Genomic DNA, 21111 nt, shown 5'->3' with positions numbered 1-21111 from the left:
AGTCAGGGTTTGCGTAGTTTGTGGTTGAAGTGAAGTAGAGAGGAAGTAGGCTCTCTGCAGGGGTGTTGAAGTCGCCCCCGATGATGGCAGGATTGGGGTGCAGAGGTGACGAGAGCAGTGGTCCCAGACGGGGCAGGACCGCCTGCCACGGAGAACCGTGGACTTTTGTGAGCGCACCTTTTCTTTATGCAAATGGCTGAGGACGCCGGGGATGTACACCTGACATTTCTATGGAACAGAAACCTGTCCTGCATCCCACACGACTTCCCAGTGTCATGCCAGACGCTGAGGGACTCATAGATGACTCACCTGGCCCATCTCAGGGGAATTATTTTTACGCTGCACTTGCACATACACTGCGCGTTCTTTGTAAAAGTTTTATTTTCTTCTCTTTGATAGCCTTGATGTGTTGTATCCCTGTTTCCTTATTAAGGCTGCTCTTTCCTCTCTTTCCTTATCATATTCCAGTAAGACCCATCTGTGTTTCCATCGCATTGCTAGACTTTATTCTGGTGTTCACCTGTATCCTTGGGCTTTCATCTCCTGTTCTTTCTGGTACAGGATGACTGCTAGTCTTTTTATTACGCTGAAGTCCAGACTTATTTAGAATAAGTAGGTGCAGACATCTGACTTCATTTTCTCCAGTCATGCCCGAGCATTTACATATCGAAATACACATTGTTTTATTGTAAATTACTTTTTGATCCATCATATATTACAGCTAGGGCGTTATATTAATTTGGAGGGAGAAAGTATATGCACTAGCAAGTTATATCAGCTGTGAATGCCATTTCAGGATAAAACTGGGATATTACAGAGTATTCTTTTTTTTGGTGGGGGGGTACATGGGCCTCTCACTGTTGCGGCCTCTCCCGTCGCGGAGCACAGGCTCCGGACGCGCAGGCTCAGCGGCCATGGCCCACGGGCCCAGTCGCTCTGCGGCATGTGGGATCTTCCCGGACCGGGGCACGAACCCGTGTCCCCTGCATCGGCAGGCGGACTCTCAACCACTGCGCCAGCAGGGAAGCCCCAGAGTATTCATTTTAGAGAGAGACTTGAGAACCACTGTCCTGGGGCAGAGAGCTGGCACCCGGCAGCTGCGTGTGGGAAGGTGGACGGCGCTGGCGAGTGGCCAGCGGGGGGCAGGTCAGTTTGTGCAGGCGGAGGCCCCTCGTCTTGCTCCCAGCTCGCCCCCACCCAGACCCCCAGCCGCTCTGCTCTGTCCTCCTGGGTGTTCTCCATTGTCCAGCGTAAAACCCCATGCTTTTCAAAGCCTGGAAGAGTAAGTAGGCAAGGGAATGAACCCTTGAATACCTGGGTGCGGTGCTAGTTACTAGACATGGGTTTTCATTATTCTGCCCAAGAAAGGGAGCATGGTTCCTTTTAGGATTAGAATGAAGTCCAGCCAGGGCTCAAGGACGAGAACGTGTCCAGTGTCTTAGTCCTTTCAGGCCAACACAGCAAAATATCACAGCCCAGGTGGCTTATAGACGACAGACATTGATTTCTCACGGTTCCGGAGGCTGGAAGTTGGAGCTCAGGATGCCAGCAGTGGGGGCGAGGGCTCCCTTCTCTCCTTGTGTCCTCACATGGCCAGGCGCTAGGGGCCTCTGTGACATCTCCTGTAAGAGCACTAAGCCCGTTTATGGGGTCTCCACCCTCGTGACCTCAGAACCCCCCAGAGACCTTTGCTTCTAACAGCATCACGTTGCGTTAGGGTTCCAACATGTGAATCTGGGGGGGACACAGACATTCAGACCACAGCACGGGTGTCGCCAGGTGAGGGAGTGTTGAGGATGGGCATGTAACGGAGGGCAGTCTGGCCCTGCGGCTTGCGTTCTGCTCAAGGCGTGACACCGTCACCAGATAGACCTCGATGGCAGGGCTGTGAGAAGCTAGGCATCTGGGGCTTGTGCCCTTCTAACTCTTGATTTCAGACTCATATTTGAAACCACTCTTCGTTTTCTGGCCCCAGTCTGTTCATTTTGTGTGACTCTCCCAACCCAGTTACTTTCTCTGAAGGCGGACTTCACTTATCTTTTAATCTTCCCAGCGTTTACTATATGCCTTGTTCACGACAGGTGTTAGTATGTGCACACTGATTGAAGTACATCAGGTCTGTGTAAGTTTTCAAAGGCTTAAGGACCAACTGAGAATAAACAGTGCTTCAGAGGAGCTTGACGTTGCACTGATGGTTTTGCAAGTTTAAAATGCACGATTAGGTATTTGCACCTAAAATAAAATCAAGGTTGAAAGATTTTCTTTTATTAGGATCTAAAAACGTTTAAAATTGTGTAATTCCTTTTTTTTAGGTGCACTTATTTTTTAAGCTCTTCGGGATACCATTACCTGTTAATGTACTCAGATACTCTTGAATGTTTCATTTAAAACAAAGATTTCTAATCTTTTTAATGGAAAGATGGGGATTTAAATTTAAAAAGTAGAAAAGCGAAATACAAAAAAACCAGGAAAAATAAAGAAACACAAAGAAAATCAAGCAAATAACTCCTAGTTTTTTCTTACGTACAACTTAACTAGAGATAATCTGTTGACTTGGGATGCATGTGAAGTTGGATACACGTTTTCAGTCTGTCTTAACGGATCATGTCAATCATAGCAGTGTTTATATGGTGTTCTGTTCAGGAGTGAATTTCTGTTTTCCTGTTTTTCAGGTCCTGTAGGGGTAGGTTTGAATGAACTGAAACGAAAGCTGCTGATCAGTGACACACAGCACTACGGCGTGACGGTGCCCCGTAAGTTCTGTGCCGTTTGCTGCTACTACTGCTGGCCCAGCACATACACAGCATGTGTGCCGCAGAGCCCTGCTGTCAGCACTCACATGTAGACCTCACCACAGCCCTGGGGCGTAGGGAGTGACAGTGTCCACATTTTACAGAGGAGGAAACTGAGGCACAAGAGTTAAGGGGTTTGCCCCAGATGACACAGATCACTGGCAAGGTGTTTGTTGCTTTCAGCTTCCCTACTCGCATTTTTTATGGTGGATTTTAATACAGGTATGACATCAAATTATTACTTACAAGTTTTCTGCTCAGTAGAAGTTTATTCTGCTTCTTCAATTTCCAGAGTTTTCAATGAGCTTTAAGATTAGAAGGGCCAAACTGCAGAGAGTGAAGGAGGCTTCTTATAAACGTTTCTTAATTACTTTTCATATTGTAGTAATTGGCAATAGTAATTTTTCATGGCCATATAATCCAAATGTGGTAGGCTTCTTTTCAGTATACAGAATTAGGTCTATTTTTATAAAAGTGGTTTTCACAGGCATTCTTACAAGTGAAATGTGATCCTGGAAGCATTTTGACACCCAGAATAAATGCCATTTGACTACTTAATAGGTTGATGTTAGGGAACCATCTAAAAGACTAGATTAAATGTTGGCTTTTTAAGTGGTTTTAGTAATGTTTAAAAAAAAGTCGATTGTATAATGCCCTTAGCAATGTTCTCTAGTTTTGGACTAGTTGAACTTTATTTTAAAAATTATAGTTTTCTGTTACCTTGTTACGCCTTGTTACTGCATTTTTCCAAGTTATTGTTTGTAATCATTTTCAGCCGTAAGTTATAGGGCTGCTGGTTTCTACCAACAGAGATGAAAGTAAAGGAAACTGGAAATATGGAATTAAACAGTTTCTTTTTATTTCTACTTTAATTATGTACTTCTCTCACAAAAGCTGAATTGCAATATACAAGTCATTAGAACATTTTACAAAACAACTGTTAAGCTTACAGGTGAGCAATTACAGAAGAAACCTAGAAGATGGAAAACAGATTAGAAAGGAAAAAAAACCAATTAATTTCCTACTGTGTCTTCATTGCCCTTATTTGTCTTATTTTGCCCTCCCAACAACGGTGTAAGATGGGCAATATCTCCATGTCACAGAGGAGGAAACAGGTGAAACGATACTTTGATTGACTCAGAGGTCCCATAGGCAATAGCTGCACTTGGATTTGAAGCCAGGTCTCACGTTCTCCCTACCATTTAATGCTGCGCAGCCCTTTGCAACTCCAGATTCTCTTTACTGTAGCCCAATTAGTAGTAAAAACTAATTTCTTTTGAAGAGGATAAAGGTTAATAAGGCTGCCTATCAAATGTAACCCTCCATGATAATTTTGGTATTACTCAGGGCACTTTGGACTCAGTTAATCCAACTATTAAAATACTGTTTGCATCTGAAGTTTTTATAGAAGTTAACAACATCCAGAAATGTTCTGGGGCTGAGACTCTCCAAAGAAATCCCTAAAGGAGTAATTTTCCTTTTTAAACAGGTGTTAATGTCAAAAGATCCCCAGAACGCAGTGTTTTCCATACTTGCCTGATAATAAGAGTCTCCTGAGGTTCTTATGAAAAGATTACAAGGCCTTTCCAAAGAGATTCTCCTTCTGGAGACCTGACAGAATTCCTGAAAATCTGTATTTATAGCACGTATCCCAGGTGATTCACTGTGTCAGTCATGTGTGAGAAATACAGCCATAGCATCAAATGAGGATGATTTAATTAATTAAGAAGATATTTTAAGAGCAGTTTTGGAATTTTAGATTGCTTTGTTTTGTAAAAGACTTTTAGGTAGAGTCGTGATCATCTGGAGAAAAATTATTGCCTTGATTATACCACCGGTGTTCTGTTTGATGTTTAAATTCTCTGTTCCAAAAAATGTACCAGATATCCACCAGAAGGGGTAAATGGAAAAGATTTGGAGCAGTGGAACTCTCGCACATTGCTGGGGTGGGGAAGCAGAGTAATTCAGCCACTTTGGAAAACTACGGATCTGTTGAGGCTGAGCAAATCCAATACCCTGTGACCCAGCCGCTCCGCTCCTAGGACACTCCTCCCAGAAACGCATACAATATGTACTCAGACATGCATAGAAACGGTACTCAGAAGAGCTCAAAACTGGAAGCTACCCCAGTGCCCATCAGTAGTAGACTGGATAAGCAAATGGTGGTATATTCACACAGAGGGATGTTGTAATGCAGTGATAATCTGCTACCGCATGCAGAAGTACACATGACTCCCACAAACATTATGCTGAGCGAAAAGAGGTCGACAGACGCGAAAGAGAATGCGCTTATGACGCCCTTTTTATAAATGCAGGAAAGGCAGTGCTAATACGTGCTGTTAGAAATCTTGAGGAGGTGGGTTGGAGGGGGTTCTGCGTCCTGGCAATTTTCTTCTTCAGAGTACTGGTTACACAGGTGTATTTGATATGTGAAGATTCATCGGGCTTCCATGGGAACTTCTCTGTATATTATAGTTCAGGTTTTTAAACATAAAAAAGAAACACTTGGTAGTTAAGTTAATTGTTGATTTAGTTAATGTCCTGGTTTTGATATGTACTATAGTTATGGAAGGTGTTACCCTTGGAAGAAGCTGAGTGATGGTTACATGAGGCCTCTATGTGCTATTTTTGCAACTTATTGTGAATCTATGATTATTTCAATTTAAAAAAAAAACTTTTTGAAGGGATGCTAAATTAGGTAAATGCTATTTCTTTCGTGCTAAAATGGATGAACAACCTATATGAACTTTTAAAATGATCCACATAGCCATATTAAACATGCCAGGTTGCTTTTAAAGAAAGTGGTCAGAGCCCCTGATTTCTGCCTAAAGATGCTTCTGTGTGGGAAATTTCATCCTTGATAAGCAGCATCAACATTGTTTTAAGGCCCCAGTTTATCATAACAAGTCTATATGGCTATTAACATAGTCTTTCAAAAGGCTTTTTCAGTAAATTAAAAGTTAACAAAGCGTTGTTAGAGTGGATATCAAATACTTGATGGATTCCAGAGTGTGTATAGTCTGGAATGCGGGTGCTCTCGCAGCCAGCCACACCTGTTAAGCACTCTCTGTGGTTTCCCATGAAGGTATATGTTACGGTTACGTGTTGTCAGAGGTTTCAAAGGCCTCATGCTCTAGAACACTTCTTTGTAGATAGGATATCTCTGTTGAGATTTCTAAAAATATGTATGTATATTGCAAGTTAGGGGACCAGTTAAAATTTTTTTTTTCTTCTCCTCTCACCATGGTGGTTATTCTGGGGTTTTGTTGGGAGCACAGGAAGACAGTGGAGTTCATTTCATGTTTGTTTGATGTTTCTTTTAACCGATAAACATGGCACTTAAACAGTGAGTCATGGCGAGGTAGTGGCCTGTGTTGTGGTTTGATGCCCATCTTTGCCTTCTAATTCCTTCTCGTAAGCGTTTTCTGACCTCTGATTCAGGATTGCTCACGTTAACGAGCGTATGAGATTCCTATGGTGCCTCGTTACAGTTAGGCAGTAAATTCTTCACCGGTAAAACCACATCAGACCTGGATAGTTCAGGTTGATCATGATACGCAATTTGGTTGTAGATGTATTACCTTGTAACTGTGTTTAGCAGTGTCATAAATGTCTTATTCACTTGATCTGGGTCTAATAATATTTTTAACCCTCCCAAGGGGATTCCATGTGTCCGTGCAGTAATCCTTAAACTGTGTGTTCCAGATTTTCAGTGTTCTGCCATTAAAATTGAATAGTTTGTGGGTTTTTTTGTTTTTGTTTTTTTGTTTTTTTGCGGTACGCGGGCCTCTCACTGCTGTGGCCTCTCCCGTTGCGGAGCACAGGCTCCGGACGCGCAGGCTCCGCGGCCATGGCTCACGGGCCCAGCCGCTCCGCGGCATGTGGGATCTTCCCGGACCGGGGCACGAACCCGCTTCCCCTGCATCGGCAGGCGGACTCCCAACCACTGTGCCGCCAGGGCAGCCCTAAAATTGAATAGTTTTATTCAATCTTTTCTCAGTTCATGAGAGACAGATTACTGCACACGAAATCCTCGGTTTTGATTGTCAGCAGGACATTTTTCTTAAGCCTGCTATTTGCTAAAGGAATACCAGCAACGACAATAACAATGAAGTAATAAATGAATATCAGCCCTAAGCTCCGAAGGAGGGTCTTGCACTAACTTTAGTATCATGTATATTCTTGGGTGCGTATTATGTTATGTACACTTTAATAGAGTCTGTTTTTCCGCTGTGAAATTCATTCTCAGCTTTTATGGTAGAATTAAATTTATCAGTATTCCATGCTGTTCAGCAAAGCAAGTGACCTTCTGTAAAGGACAGCACCACCTCTTGATGCCCCTCCAGCAGCTCTGAGCGTTGTGTTAAAATACGCTTGCTAACTAAATAGCAGGGAATTTAAATTTTGAATGTAATTTAAACTCATTTGGTTTTATAAATCTATTCCTTTTTGTGTTCGGTTACTTTTTTCCCCACTTCCCTTATTTTTCCTTTTATAGCATTATTGAGATATAATTAAAATAAATAAACTGCACATATTTAAAATGTACAATTAGATCACCTATATACACACACGCGAAATCATCACCACAGTCAACATAATGAAATTTCCATCTCAGAAAACGTCCCTGGGCCCTTTGTAATCCATCCTTCCACCCCCGTCCCCAGGCAACCACTGATCTGCATTCTGTCACTGTAAGATTAGTTTGAATATCTAGCATTTCTTACGAATAGAATTATACAGTACGTTCCTCCATTCTTTTCTTTTTCACCTGGCTTATTTCACTCACCTTGACGAGTTTGAGATTCACCCGTGTTGTTTCATAGATCAGTAATTCATCCCTTTGAATTGCCGAGTAGTCTGCTGCGTGGAAATACCACAGTTTGTCTATCCATCCAGTCACCTGTTGATGGATACTTGGGGGTTTCCCCACATTTTTGACTATTACAAGTAAACCTACTATGGGCATTGTACTCAAGTCTTTTGATGGACGTATTGATTTGTTTCTCCTGGGTAAATAAGTAGAAGAATGGCTGAGTCATATGGTAACTGTAGGTTCAATTTTTTAAGAAACTGTTTTCCAGAGTGGTTATGCCCTTTTACAACTGACTAGCAGTGTATATAAGACCCAGTTGCTCCATGTCCTTGTCGACTCTTGGTATAGTCGGTCTTAAATTTTTGTCAGTGCAATGTGTGTAGTGATGTCGCATTGTACTTCAATTTGCATTTAACTCGTGACTGTGATGTTATCATTTGGGCTGTTACTGACTTTTGAGAGGTCTTTGTATATTCTGAAAGTGTTCTTTATCTGATAAATGGGTTACAGATGTTTTCTTCCAGTCTCTGTGGCTTGCCTTGTTAGTTCTTCATGGTGTTGTTCAAAAAGCAAAATTTTTAATTTTGACAAAGTGTAAATTATCACATATATTTTCTTTTATGTTCTATCTAAAAATTCTTTACTATCTCAAGTTCACAAAGACATCCTCCTGTTTCTCCTACAAGTTCTATAGTTTTAGGTTTTACATTTGGGTCTTGATCCATTTCAAGTTATCTTGTTGTGTTATTGTTTAGCAGACTTGCCGTGTTCCTGACCTCAGGAGAAATTCAGTCTATTACCATTAAGTGTGATGTTGACTCATTGATGACCTTTGTTTGCCAAGACCTTTTATCACAGATGGGTGTTGAATTTTTTTCTAATTCTTTTCCTGCATATATTGAAATGATTGTGTCTTATCTTTCATTCTGTTAATAGGGTGAATTCCATTGACTTTCAGATGTTAAGACAACCTTTCTTATAATCCGGAATCTTTCTATATATATACACAAATAGAATTTGACTTGCTAAAATTGTTAAGGAGTCTTGTGCCTAAATATGATGCATATTTGTCTATAATCTTATTTTCTAATGTGTTAGATTTTGCTATTATGATTGTACTAATATCATAAAATGAATTTAAGCAATGATTCCTCCTCCTACCTGCAAAAAATGTTCATGTAAGATTAGTGTTATTTCATCCTTGACTGATTGATAGGCATCATCTGTCATCTAGGCCTGAAGCTTTCTTTTGGGGAAGGTTTTTAAAAGTAAATTTGATTTATGTAATAGATGCAGGGATGTTTAGATTTTTTGTCTCCTCTTATTTCAATTTTGATTCATTGTATTTTTCAGGAAATTTGTCCATTTCATCTAAACTATCAAATATGTTGGCATTAAATAGAACATAATATTCTCTTACCCTTTTTAATATCCAGAGGCTCTGTGGTAATAACCCCTTTTTCATTCTTTATATAGGTGATTTTCTCTTTTTTTCTTGATCAGTGTAATTAGATTTTAAAATTTTGTTCGTTTTTCTTTATTGTCTTTTTTTCTATTTTGTTAATTCTTTTTCTGTTAAAATTATATTTTTTGTTTTTCAGTTTTATTGAGATATAACTGATATATAACACTGTAAGTTTAAGGTGTACAGCATAAGGTGTTCACTTACATATATTGCACAGTGATCACCAACATAAGTTGAGTTATAGAATCATCTCATATAGATACCAAAAACAAAAGACAGAGAAAGAAAAGTTTTTTTCCTTGTGATGAGAAATTTTAGGATCCATTCTGTTAGCAACTTTCATATATACAGTGCATCAGTGTTACGTATAATCATCATGGTGTACATTACATGCCCAATACTTACTTATTTTATAACTGGAAGTTAGTCCCTTTTGACCACCTTCATCCTGCCCCCCTACCTACCTCCAAACCCTCCCACCACTTCTGATAATCACAAGTCTGATCTCTTTTTCTTTTTTTTTTAACATCTTTATTGGAATATAATTGCTCTACACTGGTGTGTTAGTTTCTGCTGTATAACAAAGTGAATCAGCTATACGTATACGTATATCCCCATATCCCCTCCCTGCTGAGCCTCCCTCCCACCCTGCCTATCCCACCCCTCTAGGTGGTCACAGAGCACCGAGCTGATCTCCCTGTGCTATGCGGCTGCTTCTCACCAGCTACCTGTTTTACATTTGGTAGTGTATATATGTCCATGCCACTCTATCACTTCACCCCAGCTTACCCTTCCCCCGCCCATGTCCTCAAGTCCATTCTCTATGGCTACTTCTTTATTCCTGTCCTGTCCCTAGGTTCTTCAGAACCTTTTTTTTTTTTTTTTTAGATTCCATATATGTGTTAGGATACGGTATTTGTTTTTCTCTTTCTGACTTACTTCACTCTGTATGACAGACTCTAGGTCCATCCACCTCACTACAAATAACTCAATTTCGTATCTTTTTATGGCTGAGTAATATTCCATTCTATATCTGTGCCACATCTTCTTTATCCATTTATCTGTCGGTGGACACTTAGGTTGCTTCCTAATGTCCTGGCTATTGTAAATAGAGCTGCAGTGAACATTGTGGTACATGTCTCTTTTTGAATTATGGTTTTCTCAGGGTATATACCCACTAGTGGGATTGCTGGGTCATACGGTAATTCTATTTTCAGTTTTTTAAGGAACCTCCATACTGTTCTCCGTAGCGGCTCTATCAAGTAACATTCCCACCAACAGTGCAAGAGGCTTCCCTTTTCTTCACACCCTCTCCAGCATTTATTGTTTGTAGATTTTTTGATGATGGCCATTCTGACTGGTATGAGGTGATACCTCATTGCAGTTTTGATTTGCATTTCTCTAATGATTAGTTATGTTGAGCGTCCTTTCATGTGTTTGTTGGCAATCTGTGTATCTTCTTTGGAGAAATGTCTGTTTAGGTCTTCTGCCCATTTTTGGATTGGGCTGTTTGTTTGATATTGAGCTGCATGAGCTGCTTGTATATTTTGGAGATTAATCCTTTGTCAGTTGCTTCATTTGCAAATATTTGCTCCCATTCTGAGGGTTGTCTTTTGGTCTTGTTTATGGTTTCCTTTGCTGTGCAAAAGCTTTGAAGTTTCATTAGGTCCCATTTGTTTATTTTTGTTTTTATTTCCATTTCTCTAGGAGGTGGGTCAAACAGGATCTTGCTGTCATTTATGTCATAGAGTCTTCTGGCTATGTTTTCCTCTCAGAGTTGGATAGTTTCTGGCCTTACATTTAGGTCTTTAGTCCATTTTGAGTTTATTTTTGTCTATGGTGTTAGGGATGGTTCTAATCTCATACTTTTACATGTACCTCTCCAGTTTTCCCAGGACCACTTATTGAACAGGCTGTCCTTTCTCCACTGTACATTCCTGCCTCCTTTATCAAAGATAAGGTGACCATATGTGCATGGGTTTCTCTCTGGGCTTTCTATCCTGTTCCATTGATCTATCTTTCTCTTTTTGTGCCAGTACCATACTGTCTTGATTACTGTAGCTTTGTAGTATAGCTTGAAGTCAGGGAGCCTGATTCCTCCAGCTCCGTTTTTCGTTCTGAAGATTGATTTGGCTATTCGGGGTCTTTTGTGTTTCCATACAAATTATGAAATTTTTTGTTCTAGTTCTGTGAAAAATGCCAGTGGTAGTTTGATAGGGATTGCATTGAATCTGTAGATTGCTTTGGGTAGTAGAGTCATTTTCACAATGTTGATTCTTTCAGTGCAAGAACATGGTATATCTCTCCATCTATTTGTATCATCTTTCATTTCTTTCATCAGTGTCTTATAATTTTCTGTATACAGGTCTTTTGTCTCCTTAGGTAGGTTTATTCCTAGATATTTTATTCTTTTTGTTGCAATGGTAAATGGGAGTGTTTCCTTGATTTCAGTTTCGATTTTTCATCATTAGTGTATAGGAATGCCAGAGATTTCTGTGCATTAATTTTGTATCCTGCTACTTTACCAAATTCATTGATTAGCTCTAGTAGTTTTCTGGTAGCATCTTTAGGATTCTCTATGTATAGTATCATGTCATCTGTGAACAGTGACAGCTTTACTTCTTGTCCAATTTGGATTCCTTTTATTTCCTTTTCTTCTCTGATTGCTATGGCTAAAACTTCCAAAACTATGTTGAATAATAGTGGTGAGAGTGGGCAACCTTGTCTTGTTCCTGATCTTAGGGGAAATGGTTTCAGTTTTTCACCATTGAGGACGATGTTGACTGTGGGTTTGTCATATATGGCCTTTATTATGTTGAGGAAAGTTCCTCTGTGCGTACTTTCTGTAGGGTTTTTATCATAAATGGGTGTTGAATTTTGTCGAAAGCTTTCTCTGCATCTATTGAGATGATCATATGCTTTTTCCCCTTCAGTTTGTTAATATGGTGTATCCCGTTGACTGATTTGCATGTATTGCAGAATCCATGCAATCCTGGGATAACCCCACTTGATTGTGGTGTATGATCCTTTTAATGTGCTGTTGGATTCTGTTTGCTAGTATTTTGTTGAGGATTTTTGCATCTATGTTCATCAGTGATATTGGCCTGTAGTTTTCTTTCTTTGTGACATCCTTGTCTGGTTTTGGTATCAGGGTGATGGTGGCCTCGTAGAATGAGTTTGAGAGTGTTCCTCCCTAGCTATATTTTGGAAGAGTTTGAGAAGGATAGGTGTTAGCTCTTCTCTAAATGTTTGGTAGAATTCACCTGTGAAGCCAGCTGGTCCTGGGCTTTTGTTTTTTGGAAGATTTTAATCACAGTTTCAATTTCAGTGCTTGTGATTGGTCTGTTCATATTTTCTGTTTCTTCCTGATTCAGTCTTGCCAGGTTGTGCATTTCTAAGAATTTGTCCATTTCTTCCAGGTTGTCCATTTTATTGGTATAGAGTTGCTTGTAGTAATCTCTCATGATCTTTTGTGTTTCTGGAGTGTCAGTTGTTACTTCTCCTTTTTCATTTCTAATTCTATTGATTTGAGTCTTCTCCCTCTTTTTCTTGATGAGTCTGGCTAATGGTTTATCAATTTTATTCTTCTCAAAGAACCAGCTTTTAGTTTTATTGATCTTTGCTATCGTTTCCTTCATTTCTTTTTCATTTATTTCTGATCTGATCTTTATGATTTCTTTCCTTCTGCTAACTTTGGGGGTTTTTTGTTCTTCTTTCTCTAATTGCTTTAGGTGCAAGGTTAGGTTGTTTATTCTACATGTTTCCTGTTTCTTAAGGTAGGATTGTATTGCTATAAACTTCCCTCTTAGAACTGCTTTTGCTGCATCCCATAGGTTTTGGGTCGTTGTGTTTTCATTGTCATTTGTTTCTAGGTATGTTTTGATTTCCTCTTTGATTTCTTCAGTAATCTCTTGGTTATTAAGTAATGTGTTATTTTGCCTCCATGTGTTTGTATTTCTTACAGATTTTTTCCTGTAATTCATATCTAGTCTCATAGCGTTGTGGTCGGAAAAGATACTTGATACAATTTCAATTTTCTTAAATTCACCAAGGCTTGATTTGTGACCCAAGATGTGATCTATCCTGGAAATGTTCCATGAGCACTTGAGAAGAATGTGTATTCTGTTGGTTTTGGATGGAATGTCCTTTAAATATCAGTTAAGCCCATCTTGTTTAATGTATCATTTAAAGCTGTGTTTCCTTATTTATTTTCATTTTGGATGATCTGTCCATTGGTGAAAGTGGTGTGTTAAAAGTCTCATAGTATGATTGTGTGACTGTCGATTTCCCCTTTTTTGGCTGTTAGTATTTGCCTTGTGTATTGAGGTGCTCCTATCTTGGGTTCATAAATATTTTACAATTGTTATATCTTCTTCTTGGCTTGATCCCTTTATCATTATATAGTGTCCTTCTTTGTCTCTTGTAATAGTCTTTGCTTTCAAGTCTATTTTGTCTGATATGAGAATTGCTACTCCAGTGTTCTTTTGATTTCTATTTGCATGGAGTATCTTTTTCCATCCCCTCACTTTCAGTCTGTATGTGTCCCTAGGTCTGAAGTGGGTCTCTTGTAGACAGCATATGTACGGGTCTTGTTTTTGTATCCATTCATCCAGTCTGTGTCTTTTGGTTGGAGCATTTAATCCATTTACATTTAAGGTAATTATTGATATGTATGTTCCTATTCCCATTTTCTTAATTGTTTTGGGATTATTATTGTAGGTCCTTTTCTTCTCTTGTGTTTCCTGCCTAGAGAAGTTCCTTTAGCATGTGTTGTAAAACTCGTTTGGTTGTGCTGAATTCTCTTAGCTTTTGCTTGTCTGTAAAGATTTTAATTTCTCTGTCAAATCTGAATGAGATCCTTGCTGGGTAGAGTAATCTTGGTTTTAGGTTTTTCTCTTTCATCACTTTCAGTATGTCCTGCCACTCCCTTCTGGCTTGCAGAGTTTCTGCTGAACGATCAGCTGCTAACCTTATGGGGATTCCCTTATGTGTTACTTGTTGCTTTTCCCTTGCTGCTTTTAATATTTGTTCTTCGTATTTAATTTTTGATAGTTTGCTTAATGTGTGTCTTGGCATGTTTCTCCTTGGATTTATCCTGTATGGGACTCTCTATGCTTCCTGGACTTGATTAACTATTTCCTTTCCCATATTAGGGAAGTTTTCAACTATAATCTCTTCAAATATTTTCTCAGTCCCTTTCTTTTTCTCTTCTTCTTCTGGAACCCCACGATAATTCGAATGTTGGTGCGTTTAATGTTGTCCCAGAGGTCTCTGAGACTGTCCTCAAATGTTTTCATTCTTTTTTTTTTTATTCTGCTCTGCAGTAGTTGTTTCCACTATTTTACCTTCCAGGTCACTTATCCGTTCTTCTCCCTCAGTTATTCTGCTATTGATCCCTTCTAGGAATTTTTAATTTCATTTATTGTGTTGTTCATCTTTGTTTGTTTGCTGTTTAGTTCTGGTTCCTTGTTAAATGTTTCTTGTATTTTCTCCATTTTATTTCCAAGATATTGGATCATCTTTACTATCATTATTCTGAATTCTTTTTCAGGTAGACTGCCTATTTCCTCTTCATTTGTTAGGTCTGATGCATTTTTATCTTGCTCCTTCACTGCTGTGTGTTTCTCTGTCTTCTCATTTTGCTTATCTTACTGTGTGTGGGGTCTCCTTTTCACAGGCTGCAGGTTCGTAGATTCCATTGTTTTTGGTGTCTGTCCCCAGTGGCTAAGGTTGTTTCAGTGGGTTGTGTAGGCTTCCTGGTGAAGGGGACTAGTGCCTGTGTTCTGGTGGATGAGGCTGGATCTTGTCTTTCTGGTGGGCAGGTCCACGTCTGGTGGTGTGTTTTGGGGTGTCTGTGGACTTATTATGATTTTAGGCAGCCTCTCTGCTAATGGGTGGAGTTGTGTTCCTGTCTTGCTAGTTGTTTGGCATAGGATGTCCAGCACTGTAGCTTGCTGGTCGTTGAGTGCAGCTGGGTGCTGGTGTTGAGGTGGAGATCTCTGGGAGATTTTCGCCGTTTGATATTATGTGGAGCTGGGAGGTCTCTTGTGGACCCGTGTCCTGAAGTTGGCTCTCCCACCTCAGTGGTACAGCTCTGACGCCTGGCTGGAGCACCAAGAGCCTGTCCTCCACACGGCTCAGAATAAAAGGGAGAAAAAAATGAAAGAAAGAAGATAAAAAATAATAAAGTAAAATAAAATAGTTATTAAAATGAAAAATAATTATTAAGAACAAAAATTGTTTTAAGTTAAAAAAAAATGGACAGACAGAACCCTAGGACAAGTGGTAAAAGCGAAGCTACACAGACAAGATCTCACATAGAAGCATACACATACACACTCACAAAAAGAGAAAAAGGGAAAAAATATATATATATCGTTGCTCCCGAAGCCCACCTCCTTAATTTGGGATGATTCGTTGTCTATTCATGTATTCCACAGATGCAGGTACATCATGTTGATTGTGGAGCTTTAATCCGCTGCTCCTGAGGCTGCTGGGAGAGATTTCCCTTTCTCTTCCTTGTTCTCACAGCTCCCGGGGTTCAGCTTTGGATTTGGCCCCGCCTCTGCGTGTAGGTCGCTGGAGGGTTTCTGTTCTTCGCTCGGACAGGACGGGGTTAAAGGAGCCGCTGATTCGGGGGCTCTGGCTCACTCAGGCCGGGGGGGAGGGAGGGGCGGGCACGGAGTGCGGGGCGGGCCTGCGGCGGCAGAGGCCGGCGTGACGTTGCACCAGCGTGAGGCGCGCGGTGAGTTGTCCCGGGGAAGTTGTCCCTGGATCCCGGGACCCTGGCAGTGGCGGGCTGCACAGGCTCCCCGGAAGGGGCGTGTGGATAGTGACCTGTGCTCGCACACAGGCCCCTTGGTGGCGGCAACAGCAGCCTTAGCGTCTCCTGCCCGTCTCTGGGGTCCGCGCTGTTAGCCGCGGCTCACGCCCGTGTCTGGAGCTCCTTTAAGCGGCGTTCTTAATCCCCTCTCCTCGCGCACCAGGAAACAAAGAGGGAAGAAAAAGTCTCTTGCCTCTTCGGCAGGTCCAGACTTTTCCCCGGACTCATCCCGGCCAGCCGTGGCGCACTAACCCCTGCAGGCTGTGTTCACGCCGCCAACCCCAGTCCTCTCCCTGCGCTCCGACCGAAGCCCGAGCCTCAGCTCGCAGCCCCGCCCGCCCCGGCGGGTGAGCAGACAAGCCCCTAGGGCTGGTGAGTGCCAGTCGGCGCCGATCCTCTGTGCGGGAATCTCCCCGCTTTGCCCTCCGCACCCCTGTGGCTGCGCTCTCCTCCGCGGCTCCGAAGCTTCCCCCTCCGCCACCCGCAGTCTCCGCCCGTGAAGGGGCTCCTAGTGTGTGGAAACCTTTCCTCCTTCACGGCTCCCTCCCTGAGGTGCAAGTCCCATCCCTATTCTTTTGTCTCTGTTTTTTCTTTTTTCTTTTGCCCTACCCAGGTACGTGGGGGGTTTCTTGCCTTTTGGGAGGTGTGAGGTCTTCTGCCAGCGTTCAGTAGGTGTTCTGTAGGAGTTGTTCCACGTGTAGATGTATTTCTGGTGTATCTGTGGGGAGGAAGGTGATCTCCGCGTCTTTACTCTTCCGCCATCTTGAAGCTCCTCCCTTTCTCGGTTCTTTTCTGTTGAATAATAGAACACTGCATCCCGATATCAGGAATGCAACGTTCTATTGAGCCCAGGTCCTGTTATAATATTCTGGAGAAAGGTGATGTTTTATTTAGCTCTAACCGACTAGTTTATGCTTAGACTGCAAGTTTTACCTCATTTTCTGTAGGTTATGGTTTAAATCTCACTTCAGTTCTCTAAACGTCTGCCGTGTTGGTTTGGGTCTGCCCTGTCATGTGAAGTTCAGGGATTGGTTTGCAACTTGTGTGCATAGTGCAGATCTCAGCTCCGTTCTCTAAGCCTTCTCTCCATTGGTTTGGCTGTGTTCTGTACTTCCACTGCTGACGGATCAGGCTGAGACTTGTGTATTCTAATCTTAATTCACTTCCTACAGCTTCGCTCTGCTGCTTTGAGTCTGGGCTGCATGTGTACGGCTTAGGGGTTATTCTTAGGCCAGTGCTGGTTTGTGCACAGAAGTAGAGTATTTCCTTCTCTAGCTCTCTCCCTTCCTGGGTTCCTTGCACACTCTTCAGCTCACAGGGGCGTTATTTTTTCTGGTCCTTTTCACCAGGAAGTCAGGGCTTCTATTGGAATTTAGACGCACATTCCTCCACGCTGCTCTGTGAATGAGCCCACCCCTAGGGCAAAGCTAAAAGGAAATAAAAGTTAAACCCTTCCCCAGGGCGCTTGACTCTCTTCCACAGTTTACCTGCCTTTTTTATTTTCAAAGTGCTCAGTACAAAAATAGATGTTTTGGGTCCAGAGGTTTTAGTTGTAATCAGCAGGAAGGATGGACTGTAGTCAGTTTTTCACGTGCCATATCAGCCTGCAGTTCCTTAGGGGTTTGTTTTTAAAGTTATTTTCTGCTCCGTTATAATTCAGTAGCAAATAGTTAGGCAAAATTGCTGAAAGTTTAGAAGTTCACTTGTATTTCAAGAAGATGTTTATGATTTTGCAAAGGAGAAATGAATAGCACATAGAAGTCTTTGACTTTGATTGGGAAATTAAGCATTGATGGCATACACCATGTGCCCTGTGCAGAAAATAGTAAAATAATTTTAGAGTTTTTACCTTTCAACCTCGTGGGCAGTAGACTTGCTCACAGTGAACAAAGAATCAATATGACAATAATAAGCATATTATTTGCCAAAGAAAGGGGTTTTTCCTCAAGGGTTGAAATACCGTTTTTGTTTAATTAACATATTAAAGCCCCTTCAGATAATTAATAGCATAAACATAATGCAACTTAATTTTGAATCCATCTTCAAATCAATATAACTTTAATATCAGTGGAAAAACTGAATTAATGGGATTCCTATATTTTATTAGCTAATTTGCTTTTTAAGTTTTAAAATCTTATTTAAGAAAAGTCCTTTAATCAAATATATGATAATTTCTCTTTTAGTATTTTACTTAGGGTGGCTGATGCAGGCTTTTCTGAACTCTTTTTAATTAAACCACAGACACCACCAGACCAAGGAGAAGCCAGGAGAGTGATGGTGTTGAGTATGTCTTCATTTCCAAGCATTTGTTTGAGACCGACGTACAAAATAACAAGTATGTGGACTTCTTTTAGAATCTTTGTAGAACTGTTGTTTTTAAACATGTGCCCATATGTCTAGTTGTAGACAACTGAAGGTTCCCTTCCGTTTGAAATGAATTTTCATTTTTATAATAATATTTGAAACTGATAAAAAGATAATTCATTTAGTGGTTATTACCCATCTTTGCCTGTAATCTTTTAATAACCTAGAGCTGTTGTGTATCTGGTAAATTGAATGTGTCGGGATTATTTTGCTAGTGTAGTATTGTGAGATCGTCCTACCCCTGTAATTGAATCTTAACGTAGAATTTAGATAGAACTTTATTTTAGTAACTAATAACTGTGTAATAGATCCCTAGTTCCAGTCTTTTCCACGTACCTCCCTCTCTCTCATTGGCTCTTCAACAAACCAAAGTAATGTTAACCATCTTGCTTGTACCACATCCTCTAGCAAGCGCTGAGCCTCCCAGCCCCTGGTTTTCCATGTGCTGAAGCGTGGATATTTCAGGGTATCAGGGAGCAGCGTGTGCTCTACTGCGGGATTGTGGGACTTTCTTGAAACATCGAAATGCTTTTCCTGTGTTTGGCACAGCGATTGGGTTTTTGTAGCACGTTCTCAGCTGTCCTGCTCGCGTTAGCCACCAGCCAGTCCTCCTCGAGTTCTAAAGCTGAGCTTGGGTGTTCTTTCGTGTGCAGTGAAATTTCAGTAGTTTTTATTGTTTGGCTTATTCACTGTTTTATTGCATTGCATTAGTTCTGAAAAAGAGGTGATGGAAAACATTAGAGTCCTGCTGGACTAAAGTACTTTTTTTCTGCTTAAGTGTAATACAAGCAAGTGTTACTGATTTGAAAAAATAAAATAGAAGATTTTTTTAAATTGACATTCTGGAGTACTTGGACCTAGTTATTTTATTAAAAGCAGTTTAAAAAATTACATATTCAGCAAAAACATCTTTTATATATGAATTATGTCTGCCATATATAATTCACAAATGATTCTAATTTCTACAGGTTTATTGAATATGGTGAATATAAAAACAACTATTACGGCACAAGTATAGACTCGGTTCGGTCTGTCCTAGCTAAAAACAAAGTTTGTTTGTTGGACGTTCAGCCTCATGTAAGTGAACAGTGACCTATTCAACACCCTTGAAGCCCATGTAATCTACCACACTTGAGCATTTCAGTATGGGGAAAATCTGAAATCTACTCACTTCTGGCATGTAGGTGGCTTTCCTAAGGTGACAAAAGCATTTAAATGTCAGTTGAGAAGTTTCTGCTGAAAAGAAGCCCATGTTGTTATTAGGAAACAGGGGTCAGGGAAGCCTCGACATTTGTTTGTAACTCTTATTTAGATTCAGTGTTTGCCAAGTATAATGTCTCTTAGATATTTCTTCTACGTATTTTGTATTTAAAAATGTGTTGCGTTGTATGTATAATGTATTTCATGTATGCATTGTTATAAGTGTTCATCATTTTTGACAATGGACATTTTGGTTCTCAGTCCTCTTTCGTTGATTTTGGTTCTATAAATATTCTAGAAGTGTAAACTGCCCGGCAAGAGCCGCGGGCATCCCGCAGGAACTGTACCAGGTACAAGTCGCCAGGTAGAGCTCGCCTGGCACCCTGGGAACTCATGTCACGTGGACTGAGTGCCAGTGGGTGAAGCAGTGGACTTCCCTGTCTCACCACAGACCCCCAGCAGAGACGCAGCCCACAGCATTCTCCTCGTTACCCAGAGGCAGTGCTGTGAGCTTCGTGAAAAGCAGGGGGCTTGCCCTTTGTAGGGGACTCTGAAGGGCAGAATGAAAGAAGAGGGAGACCTCAACCTGAGATCAGGAAGAGGCTTAAACAGGATGGTTGGAAGACTTCCGTGTAAAGAAAGTTAACTCATAGCGTCTTTTGGGTATTAGATCTAAAAACTAGTTTTCTGGTATTTTTAGCTGCTTCTCTTCAGTATTAATTATGGCATATTTCAAAGCACTTTTAAAGACAAGTTACATTCTCCATCTTTTGAGACGTGTCTATTACATTTAATTGTCAACAACTGATTGAACAACAATATATTGAAAGACCTGCTAACCTTAATTAGGAAATAATTTTAAGGAATTTTCTCCTTAGAAAGAAAATTCAGTTTTGTTATAAAACTTACTCATGACATTATGAAGAAATGTAAGAAAACTTATTTTCTTCATTGCAGACAGTGAAGCACTTAAGGACACTAGAATTTAAGCCCTATGTGATATTTATAAAGCCTCCGTCAATAGAGCGTTTGAGGGAGACAAGAAAAAATGCAAAGATTATTTCAAGCAGAGATGAGCAAGGTGCTGCAAAGCCCTTTACGGTGAGTATGAGGATGCTTTACTGAAAATACACAAGCAGGACTTAAAATCATATGTGCAGTAGTGACTGCATTAGGGAGACGGCAGTAGATGAAGGTGAGATCCAAACACCCACGCGAGACAGAGCTGCATTTAGGCGCTCGCGTTCAGTGATTGCACTGTAACTGCTTTCTCGGCTTCTGTGAATGACCTTCATATTACACTGACTCTAAGCTATTTTGTATGCTGTTATGTACACTTATAAAATTTTTGAAGGCACATGTAAAAAGTCAGACCACTGAGTTTTCAACTAGCCTTATTTTTAAAGGGAAAAATACCAAAGTCAGGTACTATTACTCATTAATAGTCTAGATGAAAATGTAATAATTTGCCTTGTCTGTTTGTATCAACATCATATTTAGCATAGTGAAAGCAAAAGCATCGTTTTGGGTGTAGGACAGTAGACTTGCATTATTCAGTCTGTATTTGTATTTCCTTTGACTGTTATCAGAAGTGGCAGCCGTGGTTTGTTAATGACTAGAATGACTGGCAGGGCCTTTCGTTGTTTTTTGT

General features: G+C 40.7%; 1 protein-coding gene across 6 annotated transcripts in view; it reads left to right on the top strand.

The window, feature by feature from the left end:
• The window catches only part of MPP7 (MAGUK p55 scaffold protein 7), a 251755-nt gene that overhangs the window by 226919 nt on the left and 3725 nt on the right, over positions 1–21111 (top strand). For 5 of the 6 annotated variants that reach the window (XM_033403528.2, XM_049705340.1, XM_049705342.1 and 2 more), the window contains 4 exons: positions 2673–2753; positions 18138–18231; positions 19229–19337; positions 20418–20561. In XM_033403528.2, the coding sequence (XP_033259419.1) occupies positions 2673–2753; positions 18138–18231; positions 19229–19337; positions 20418–20561 (428 nt within the window). The remainder of the gene's footprint in view (positions 1–2672; positions 2754–18137; positions 18232–19228; positions 19338–20417; positions 20562–21111) is intronic. The other variant, XM_049705343.1, reaches the window with a different exon arrangement.

Source organism: Orcinus orca, chromosome 2 (genome assembly GCF_937001465.1).
Source record: "Orcinus orca chromosome 2, mOrcOrc1.1, whole genome shotgun sequence".
Classification (NCBI taxonomy): Eukaryota; Metazoa; Chordata; class Mammalia; order Artiodactyla; family Delphinidae; genus Orcinus; species Orcinus orca.
The sequence above is the reverse complement of the archived record's forward strand: the minus strand, read 5'-3'. Positions and strand labels throughout refer to the sequence as shown.